Source organism: Leptomonas pyrrhocoris (genome assembly GCF_001293395.1).
Source record: "Leptomonas pyrrhocoris isolate H10 chromosome Unknown, whole genome shotgun sequence".
Taxonomy (NCBI): domain Eukaryota; phylum Euglenozoa; class Kinetoplastea; order Trypanosomatida; family Trypanosomatidae; genus Leptomonas; species Leptomonas pyrrhocoris.
Window position 1 is genome coordinate 218599 of NW_015438361.1, and position 10613 is coordinate 229211.

General features: G+C 54.8%; 5 protein-coding genes across 6 annotated transcripts; all 5 read left to right on the plus strand.

Moving 5' to 3' along the window:
- Window positions 1-444: 444 nt before the first annotated feature.
- On the plus strand, window positions 445-3474 carry ABB37_03213 (putative importin beta-1 subunit; the record flags this gene model as incomplete). Its single annotated transcript, XM_015800478.1, has 1 exon — window positions 445-3474. The coding sequence occupies exon 1, from the start codon at window positions 862-864 to the stop codon at window positions 3472-3474; it is 2613 nt and encodes an 870-aa protein (XP_015660485.1). The 5' UTR covers window positions 445-861.
- Window positions 3475-4385: 911 nt separating this feature from the next.
- On the plus strand, window positions 4386-5454 carry ABB37_03214 (beta galactofuranosyl glycosyle transferase; the record flags this gene model as incomplete). 2 transcript variants are annotated; one of them, XM_015800479.1, is made up of 1 exon in its annotated part: window positions 4386-5454. In XM_015800479.1, exon 1 carries the CDS (start codon window positions 4723-4725, stop codon window positions 5452-5454), a length of 732 nt encoding a protein of 243 aa, XP_015660486.1. In that variant the 5' UTR covers window positions 4386-4722. The 2 variants fall into 2 exon arrangements, with proteins under 2 accessions (XP_015660486.1, XP_015660487.1); XM_015800480.1 differs by having other exon boundaries at window positions 4395-5454.
- Window positions 5455-5517: 63 nt separating this feature from the next.
- On the plus strand, window positions 5518-6087 carry ABB37_03215 (beta galactofuranosyl glycosyle transferase; the record flags this gene model as incomplete). The annotated part of the gene is made up of 1 exon (XM_015800481.1): window positions 5518-6087. The coding sequence occupies one exon, from the start codon at window positions 5518-5520 to the stop codon at window positions 6085-6087; it is 570 nt and encodes a 189-aa protein (XP_015660488.1).
- Window positions 6088-7286: 1199 nt separating this feature from the next.
- Window positions 7287-8061, plus strand: ABB37_03216 (splicing factor PTSR1 interacting protein; the record flags this gene model as incomplete). Its single annotated transcript, XM_015800482.1, has 1 exon — window positions 7287-8061. Exon 1 carries the CDS (start codon window positions 7351-7353, stop codon window positions 8059-8061), a length of 711 nt encoding a protein of 236 aa, XP_015660489.1. The 5' UTR covers window positions 7287-7350.
- A 704-nt stretch (window positions 8062-8765) lies between these two features.
- ABB37_03217 (beta galactofuranosyl glycosyle transferase) lies at window positions 8766-10478 on the plus strand (the record flags this gene model as incomplete). The annotated part of the gene is made up of 1 exon (XM_015800483.1): window positions 8766-10478. Exon 1 carries the CDS (start codon window positions 9138-9140, stop codon window positions 10476-10478), a length of 1341 nt encoding a protein of 446 aa, XP_015660490.1. The 5' UTR covers window positions 8766-9137.
- Between the last annotated feature and the right edge of the window lie 135 nt (window positions 10479-10613).

Here is a 10613-nt window from a genome sequence, read left to right on the forward strand (position 1 = left end):
TATGGATCCTCCTTTGCAGCCATCCATTTCAGCAGCGCGTCTTCCACAAGCTCGTTCTGCCATTGTGAAAAGATGCAAACCTTTTTTTTCGTCGAGAAAGGAGGAGGGAGGGGTGGAGTCGCCTTTCACCACACGGAAGACCGCTGTTGAGTGCGCTATCCTTTCTTTTTTCTTGCATTGGCGCCTTCGTATTTGCAGCATGCACAGCTAAGCGGTTTGCGTTCACCGCCGTCTGGGTGTGTTGTTCACGTCGGATACTTAACTTCCCCACAACACCCATACCGGAGGTTTTTTGCGAAAGGGAAACTGTTGGCGGAACTGCTCAAAAAGCAGATAAGGCTATTCTACTCTGCCTCTTGCATCTTCTTTCTCTTCTCCTGATCTCTCCTGCCCTTTACATGAAACGATGTGTGTCATCTCACCTTTTTTTGCTTGTTTTTTTTTAGTTGTTTTCAGTCCGCCCGCAGTTGTCGCTTTAGCAGGGGTTACTTGGTCTGAGTGCGGTGTCTGGCTTGTTTCTCTCGGATTTACTGACGTCGTTGTTGCAGACTGCCACGACGGCAATCATTCACTAACGAACAGCAAAACTATTTAATTAACCTTAACAATTATATACAAGAAAAAAGCACCGGCAACCGTCAGGCTTTTTAAATTCTCTTCTGTGATACCAGCTCTAAAAGAAAGCTCTCCTTCTTTTCATATTGTTGTCCTGGCTGCTGTACCGAAAGGCGTAGAAAATAAGTACACCGAGACAGACTGACATCACACACACATATAGAGAGCGTTTGTTGAAGGCGAAAATCACTACCGGGAAAATCAACACACCCACCCACACAACGAAGGAGCACAATTATCACCGCAATGGCGAGTGTTACCGATCTTTTGATGGCTCTCGGCAGCCCTGATCCGTCGGTGCGTGTGCCCGCGGAAACCGCCGTCAACAACGCCAAGGACACCGATCTCGCCACCTTCATGACAACGATGCTGCAGGAGTTTCGCGATGAGTCGAAGCCGACGTTCGCGCGCAACATGGCCGGAACCCTGCTGAAGAACGCCGTGGCGCCCACCTTTCGCGAGGTCGCTGCCCGTCGTGCCCTGGAGGAGCGCTGGCGTTCCCTCCCAGCCGAGGTGCGGCAGCAGATCAAGAATGAGGTGCTCGGCACCCTTGGCAGCCCCAGCCGCGAGGTGCGCACCGTCGCGTCAAACATCATCGGTAGTCTCGCCCGTATTGAACTTCCCTCGGGTGAGTGGCCGCAGCTGCTTCGCATTCTCGTGGAGGCGGCCAACTCGCCGGCAGAACAGCATCAGGAAGCCGCGCTGACCGCTATCGGATACATCTGCGAGGAGGGCAAGGATCACGAGGAGGTGGAGCAGGCCCTCAAGCCCAGCACGACGGAGATCTTGTCTGCCATCTTGAAGTGCATGCAGAGCGCGAACGAGGACGTCAAATTCAGTGCCACGAATGCGCTGTGCAACGCCATGGAATACATTCACGATAACATGGACGTGCAGGAGCAGCGATCCTTCCTGGTGACCGCCCTGTGCGCCACGGCGAAGTCGTCGTCCTCGGCGCGCACCCGCGAGCGTGCGATGGAGAGCCTGGTCAAGGTAGCCGAGATCTACTACACTACACTACCCGAGTACATCAGTCAGCTGCACGAGATCACCACCAACGCCATCTTCCACGATGAGGAGTCGGTCGGGCTGCAGGCGATTCAGTTCTGGATCTCCATTTGCGAGGTGGAGCGCGACATGAAAGAGGACGGCGACGTCAGCCGGTCGCTGAACTACAGCGCACAGGGACTCACCTTTCTTGTGGACATTTGTAAGGAGCTGCTGGTGCGGCAGGAGGATGGGCAGACCGAAGATGACTGGAACCTCTCTGTGGCGGGCGGCAAGCTGCTGCAGAGTCTTGCCGAGGCCGTCGGCGCCCCGGTGCAGGCCCCGGTCATGCAGTTCGTGTACGCGAAAATAAATAGCGCGTCGTGGCGCGAGCGCGAGGCGGCCGTGATGGCCTTTGGCTGTGTCATCGGCGTGCAGGACGATGCCGGGCAGGTGGCAATCCAAGACACCGTAGCGCAGGCCGTCCCGGGCCTGCTGGAGTACCTGCGCGACTCGAACGAGATGGTAGCCGACACGAGCGCCTGGGTGCTGGCCCTCGTCTGCGAGAACTTCGTGGACGTTTTCTTGAGCACCTCTGAGCAGCTGCAGCGCCTCATGAACGACATCGGCCCGATGATTGGCGGCGACAACCCCCGCATGGGCGTGCGTGCGTGCCACATCGTCAACAACATCGCTCTCGCCTACGAGGAGGAGGAGAACCAGGCCACCAACGAAATCTCCCGCTACTACGGTGACCTCGTCGACGTGCTGCTGCACGCCATCGACCACGGCAGCTCACCAGAGTTTAAGAGCGCCGCGCAGGAGACGCTGAACGCGTTGGTGGACGCCGCTGCTGACGACTGCCGCGAGGCGTACTTGGCGAAGTTGCCGACGCAGCTGCTGCAGCGCATGAGCACCCAACTCACCGCCCTGCAGCAGCCGGGTGGCGATAACATCGAGGCGGAGACGATGATGGGCCTGCTCTGCGGCGCCCTCTCCGCCCTGGCGCGCAAGCTGGATCAGGCCTTCATGCCCTTCATGGATGGATCGATGCAGGCGTTGATTCTGCTGCTAAACCTCCCCACCGACTACGTGCAGGAGGAGGCGTTGGTGGCGATCGGCAGTATCGCGTACGTGGCCAAGGAGAACATGGCTCGGTATCTGCCGCAGGTGGTGCCCTACGTCCTGCGCTCGCTGCAGGCCTTCGACGAACCGGACAGCATCTACGGCGTCGTGGCCGCCGTGGGCGATCTTAGCCTGTCCTGTCGTCAGTCCATGCTGCCCTTCGAGACGGACATAATGAACACCTTGTACAACAACCTGGTCAACCCCGAGGTCGATCGCGAGCTCAAGTGCTCCTTCCTCGGCTGCTTCAGCGACTTTGTGCTGAACGTACTGGGCGGGGAGAGGTTTGAGCCGTACATGCCGACGCTGATGCCGCTGGTGAATGAGCTCTTCCAGGCCAGCTGCCAAATTGATCTCCGCGGCGACCCCGACAGCGAGGACTACGTGATGTCGCTGTGGGAGAGCACCGCGTCTTTCTACTCCTCCATCACGCAGTGCTTCAAGAACACCGCCATCGGTTCACTGGCGCCGTACTTGGCAAACATTCTGAACTTTGCTCTCCACGCCGCCGCCAACTCGAGCGAGTTCAAGGATACGCAGATGGCGGCCCTCATGGTGATCGGTGACATGGCCTCGGTGCTACGCCACGCGCCGAATCCGCAGCTGCGCCAGCAGGCGAAGTCTGCGCTGCTCACCGCTGCCGTAAGCGATGTGTTGCAGCAAGCTACGGCGAACACCACCGACGACGACAACGCGAAGCAGATGCGGTGGATTCGCAACCAGCTCACCAACTTGGAGCGTTCCTGATATTTTTGTATGCTGATGTGTCTTTCTGTGTTCTTTTCTCCTCTATTTCTTTCTTTTTCATTTGCAAGCACCATTTAACCCCCCCCTCCCTAAAGCAGCTAATTCTGTCTAAATGGGTGTGGTAGTTTGTCATAGGAGCCATCTTCTCGTTTAATTCGGACTTTTTCTTTTTTTACATTTTGACCGTTTGTGTGTGTCGGCAGTAACCTATCCCGTAAGGTCTGTTTACGCCAATTATGGAGGGGGAAAGAGGCACTGTGCTTGCTTTGTGGTGTGGAGCGATAAGTGATGCTGACGGGCACCCAACTGAATTCGTGTCTACTCTTTTTTTTTGTTTGTTTGGTGTGTGTGTATGTGTGGGCCGGGGGGGGGGTCCTGGGCAAAATGAGAGGGTGGGTGTCGGTGAGCAAGGAAACCAAGAAAGAAAACGTGATTTCCCTCACTCGTCTATAATGTTTGTCGTCATTCCGTTTTGTAGCGCTGTACTGCCGTGTTCATCTTCGGCATCTGTCTGGCGAAACAGAAAGAGACAACGTGTAGGAAACTCTTTCTCTTTGATTGTTTCACATTTCCTTGCCTTTTTGTGTTTGATAGGAGTTCTTCTCCACGCGTTCATCTGTGAGATTTTGATGTGTTTCAGAAAAAAAAAATTATGTTTGGTAACACGAAATGGAGAGGCGTTTAAACTGGGATGCGTTGCTGCAACATGATGTTCTGTTGTTTTGGGGGCCTTTAAGACCGGTGCTTTGGCGGCATCTTGTGTCTGCAATCTGCGTCATTTCAGATAACGGGACACCGACTTCACCAACGCACGTTTCCATCGCCTGGAGCGCAACCTTACGCCTTTTCCTCTGCTCTTTTACTTTCCATATTCGACGTTGCCCTTCTGAATGCCAACGGCGTTGGTGAATAGACGCCCTAGGTATCCTTTTTATGCAACTACGGCACATTCCACAGCGGCACAAGGTACGTCTATCTGTCTCTCGTTGCGTGCTCAAGGTTTTTTTTTTCTATTGCGTGTGCTTGATGAACGCTTCATCATGGTGTCTCGTTTATTGCCTGAATCGTGTTTTCTTTTTGTGCTCTACACGCACATATCCGCTGCCGATTGATTCCCCCGTCACTCCGATCAACACCGGAGCTGCTGCTGCTGCTGCAGAAATGAAGAGGAGGTTCCATCGCTTCTCTGTCGTCGTGGTGGTGCTTCTGGTATTCGTGGTGGGGCTTGAATGCACGACCTTTTTCTCCATGCAGAGCCCTACAGAATCTACCGAAAAACCGGTAAGTGTTAAGGGCACTACGCCGCTCTTTGACGAGAACCTCACACGGTCCTTCGAACGCTACATCAGCCTGGAGAGCTTCCTTGACTGCCTCGGGGCACGCCTCAATGTCGACCGCCGGACCAGGACGGAGCACCCCTTTAGCAACGTGAACGGGACGATACCCTACTTCGTGCTGCCCGTGACGATAGAGCAGGGCGACATGAAAGCGCTGATGTGCAACCTGTCGGTGCCGATCCGGCACATAACGTACGTGCAGAACGGTGACGTGGGCAGCATGACTGCGTTTCTGGACCGCGTGCAGGATGCGTTCGCGTTCACGTCGCGGCTGAAGCTGCTGCGGATGCCGCAGAACTACGGCTACGCGGTTGCGCTGAACGTTGCGATGCGTGACGCGCTGTCGATGCCGTTGGACGAGGTGCCGTTCTTCATGATGGCGAACAACGACGTGCGCATCCCTGGCGGCATGCTTGGGACGGGGCTCCCGCAGATGTACGCGCGCTCGCTTGCCGGCCGTGCGCGCATTGCGGAGTTGGAGGCGGAGGTTGCGACGGAGCCGAACGCGCACACGCCTGCGCTGTTGCGCTACGTGCCGCTGCGCTCGACGGATGGCCGCCACGTGCTTGTGACGTCGCGGCTGCTGCCTGACCGGATCCGCTACCAGCCGAAGGACGAGCGCCGAAAAGCCTTTGCGGACTAGTACGGCGCCTTATACATCGACCACAATTGTCAAACCGGGTTCTGGGGACTGACGCGGCTCGCAATGGAGGTGACGGGCTACTTCGACGAGAATTTCTATCCTGCGTATTACGAAGACACGGAATATCTGCGCCGCCTGAAGCTGTTGGGCTTCAAGTTGTCCAACGTTCCCGGGTTTGAAGCGATGACAATGCAGCATTTCGGTGGTGGCTCCGTTCTCGCCGCACCGGGGTTCACGCCTGCGTCGCAGCTTCGCGATGTCGTGCCCTTTATTCGAGGCTCGACGTTCGTCATCCACAAAGGATTTCCAGAGATCTACATTAATCAAAAATACGACCTGGGTGGCGCTCCGTGGCTGATCGAGGATACGAAGGAGCCCTACCCTGGAAAGCGCTTTCCACTGGATGCGTTCATCCTGGATGAGAAGCGCAACCGCGCTATCTCAGAGCTGCTGCGTGTGGCGGTGTGGTACAAAAGCCTATCTCCCGAGGAGGCTATTTTGCTTCGTTCCCCCACTGCTTATATGCACGCACATAATGCGTCGTTGTACAGTAAGCTGAGGAAACCGGTGCTCAACGGTGTGCTCTATTACCGCAACGGCAATGCACTGCGATTGCTACCTTCGCTTGCGTAGAGCTAACCTGGCGTGCACCGTGCTCTCCTTTCTTTCTAAGGGCACACAGCTGACGAACACCAATGGCTGTCTTCATTGCGCTGACCGTTGATGTGGCGAGATGCGAGCTGCACAAAATGCACCCAGCGATGCGAGAACTTCGGCAGATGAAACGTATGGACACTTTCCAACATCGCATGTGCGGCTGTGGACAATGCCGCACCTGTGCATTGAGAGCAGTGTCGAGAAACTCAACACTATTATTCTAAAGCTCTATTTTTTGTCTTGCGACGGAAGGTTGCTTTAACCTTCACCGTCTCTCTTTCTTCGTATGCTTTTCTCTCCACCTCTCCTCTATTTTGTCATTTTTCATTGATCATTTTTCATTGCTCTTTCTCTTTTCCTCTCCTTTTTCTTCCTGCGTGTGGCTGCGGGCCAACCACTGCGAGTTGTGCGGCGCCATTTCGAAAAAGGTGCTACGCTGACATGTCGCAAAAACTGAATCACATATACTCTATTTACCTGCCGTTCTCTCGCTACGTATGTGTCAATGGCCGGTATGAGGTGTTTGCAGGTTTTTGATCACAGTCGCTGGGAAGGCATCTGCACTGCCCGTAGAACTTTAACGGACACAACAACAACAAAAAGGAATGGAACTACTCGACGAGCGCCGTACGTGCCGTGCGTGTGTTGACATACGATAGGGTTTTGTTCTGATTTTTTTCCATGTCTTCTCTCCTTGTACTTCTGCATTCCGTCTGCGTCGTATTCTTCAATCGCTTTCTTAAAATAGCAAAAGAGTTCTTGTGTGAAAAGACTTATTTTTGTAGAGCCTGAGCGAGGAATGATTGGATGTATGGATGGTAATGAGAAGTGAACATTATCAGGGATCCTTGCTTCTAACCCTTTTTCCTTTTCCTTCTTTCCCAACTACAGTCTTCAGCTGTCGTGATTCTCTTTTCTTTTTTTTTTTCCTGCCCGCCCAACCCCATTCCGCCCCCCTTTGCAGGCGGATTTGTAAAAGAAAGCTACCACTTCGTTAGTAATCCCCCAAAATGCAACATACAAATTATCTTATTTTCTCAGCAAACTCACCAGTGTTGAAGAGTTTATAACTTCCTGTTCTTTAATATATAAGAATGATTATGTTGTGCAATCTGAATCATTTTCTACCTAACCTTTACTTTCTTCCTATTTCCCCCTTCACCTTTCTCTACTTAAGTCATCTACAATTATTCTGTTAGAATACAGGCGACTGCCGCACTTAGACCTCGAACGTTCAACATGGACGTGATTCCTCCAGAGTACGATGAGGCAACGAAGGAGCGCGTGTATCGCCAGGAGTGGCTCGAACACTTCCACTACATCGGATACGAAGCTGCGCTGCGTGACTTCCCGGCGCAGTACCACGCGTTGTTCCCTCACGGGCATCAGCGACCGCCGATGCGACCAGTTCAGGTCCCCACCGCGGGACCTGCTGGTGAGCCGCCCCAGCAGCAGCAGCAGCAGAGAGCGGAGAACGACCGCGCCGTGCCTGCAACGTCGGCCACCGCGCCCACCGGCTCCTCTGCCCTCACCAACACGCAAGAAGGTGCGCGCCGACCCGCGGAGGCAGAGCGCCGCGATGGCCGAGAGCTGCGTAGCGATCGAGAGCGACGCCCGCATAGCAGTCGGCGCGACGACGACGACGACCACGAGCGCAGTCGCCGCCACCACCACCATCGCCACCGCAGCGACTCCGAGCGCCGCAGCGACCGCGGCCACCACCGCAGTTCTCGCGACGACGGACAGTACGGCGGTAACAGCAGCAGCGGTAGCCGCCGTCGTCGTCGCTCCGACGAGCGGGAAGAGCGTCGGGTGCGGCACTCGTCGTCGCACGATGACGATAGCCGTCGGTCTCGCCGCGAAGGGGACATCGGGTCGTCACGCAGTCGTGCATACGAAGAGCGCCGCGAGGACGCTCTACGCCGGCGTGCTCCAAACTACCGGCGTTGATTTGGGCGGGTGCTACGGTCGTAATAAATATGTGGACGTTGGCGATCACTTTCGTGGTTTACGGGAGACAAAAAAGTTTTGGACTGGCGACGGTGTTGTGTATTCCTTATCGAGGGCTAAACGTTTCTCATTTAGAGGGACGCACGCAGATCGCAGGCTCGGCACGGTTGTTTGGCTCAGTTCCGTCCGCGTATGAGGTTCGACTGTTCGTGTTGTGTTCTGAGTCTTAACACGTTGGCTTTCTGTTGTTGGAGTGTCTTCTTTTCTTAACTTGGCATTAATGCCATTCCCCCCAAAAGAGGAAAAATCGTAGCATTAACGAACTCATGAACAAAGGCACGGTTTCTTCTTTCATCAACAGCGCATCGCGAGGCTGTCGTGCGAGCGAAACTCTCTCGCTCTGCCCTGCTAGCTGTCAACGTCTTGGGTTGCTCGCTTTGTTTAGACTGTGCGTATATATGTGTAACCTCCGCGAATCTATGCACGACAAGATTTTCGCTGCTTTCGTACACTAGTGCTTTGTTTCATTTACACGCGACCTTCTCTTGACGTCAAGTATTGGTTCTCGTTGTTGTGAATTGCATTTTGTATTGCTGATAAAATCGAACGCAGGAGAGACGCGCTGCCGGGTTTTCTCCCCCTTTACCGTAACTTCTCTCTCTCTCTCTCTCACTGTGCTTCGAGTTTAAATCGCTGCCCACCGTAGACGCAACTGTGCTGTGATAGAGGCGGGATACGCTCGTACATTGAGACACACCCACACATCCACACACGTACACATTCAAAGAGGATATCCTTGGTGCTTTACGGCTGGCCTTGGAGGTTGATACGTGCAGCGAGCAATGGAACATCGCTTCAGTATGAAAAGACACAGTTGGCGCCGCACCGTTGTGTGCGTCGGCGTTGTCTTTGTCTTGTGCATCCCCATCTTTGCTCTTTACCAATTATTATCCGCGGATGATGTTGCCGGCTATCTTGGCGAGGATCGGGTGAAGGCGGGTCGTGGAGGCTCGACGGGGACAGCAGCGACGCACCGGGAATCACGAGCGACAGACACAACGACGAAGGCCACGCACATGCCGTTTGATGAAAGGAACACGGAGATGCTGCTGCACCTCAACAGCCTCGATCCGCTACCACCTCGCGTTGGTGAGAGGGCGATCAGCTTTATGGAGTTCATTGGTTGCCTGGAGCAGCGTTTGCAGGTGAACCGCAAGACCAAAACGGAGCTCCCCATCAGCGACGACAAGCCCTTTATTCCGTACTTGGTTCTTCCCGTCACATTTGAGCTGCGCGACATCAAGCAATTCGTCTGCAACGTCACCGTGCCTTTTAAGCACCTCATGTACGTCCAGAACGGGCCGCTTTACAGCACGTCGGAGTTTCTCGACGCCACGGAGGCCGTCTTCTCCTTCACCACACGATTGCAGATCCGACGGTACCCAAAGAATATTGGCTACGCCGGCGCCCTCAACGTCGCCATGCGCCACGCCATGACCTTCCCTTTCGAGGAAGTGCCCTTCTTCACCACGTCGAACAACGACGTGCGCTTTCCCGGTGACGCGCTGGTGCATGCGCTGCCCAAGTTTCTGTCCGCCTCGATGAGCGGGGCGGGGCTGCTGAAGGAGTTCATGGCGGAGGTGGCGACGGAGCCGAACGAGTACACGCCGGAAGTCTTCCGCGCCGTACCGCTGCGCTCCTGGGATGGCGAGCACGTCGTGGTGACCTCGCGCTACCTGCCTGACCGTGTGCGCTACATGAACGCTGACGAACGCAAGAAAATATTTCGCAGCCACGCTGGCGTGCTTTTCCCGGACTGGAGCGTGCAGGCGGCCTTTTATGCCCTAACCCGCCTTGCTATCGAAACAGCCGGCTTCTTCGACGAGAACTGCTACCCCGCCTACTGGGAAGACCCCGATTATATGCAGCGAGTGAGATTCCTGGGCCTCCACGACATTCGCGCGCTCGGTTCGAAGGATGGCGTCTTCCATCCGAGCTTCAACTTCCTCGATACGGAGAAAGCGCACGCCGCTTCGAAAGAGCTTGGCGACGTGCTTGTGTTCTTGCGGGGAGTGACCGAGATTCTTCTTTACAAGCTGTCGGAGGTCTACTGGAACGGGAAGCCAGCCACGGTGAATGTCCACGGGAAAGCGCCAACGGGCGTACTGCTGCCGCTCGACGCCTACGTGCTGAATGAACGTCGGCGGCGTGCCTTGGAAGAAATGATTCAGCTCAGTCTGCAGCACTACCGCAGCAATGCCTCTGCCCGCGTGGACCGCACGAAGTCTGCGAAGATCATCGCGTTTGTGAATCCAGAGAAGCGAGAGCAACTCTTGAATGAGCTAAATGTTTCCGTGGACGGAGTCGCCTACTACAAAAATGGCTACACTCTGCGACGTTTATCGTTGGCAATGTAGACCTGTTTCTTCTTTTGTTGTTGTTTGCGTCGCGCGATTCTAACACTACTCCCAGCCAATACAAAGGCGCACAACTCTTCTCCTTTTTAGGAGATACGATAAACTCGTTACTCTTCTCCTTTTTAGGAGATACGA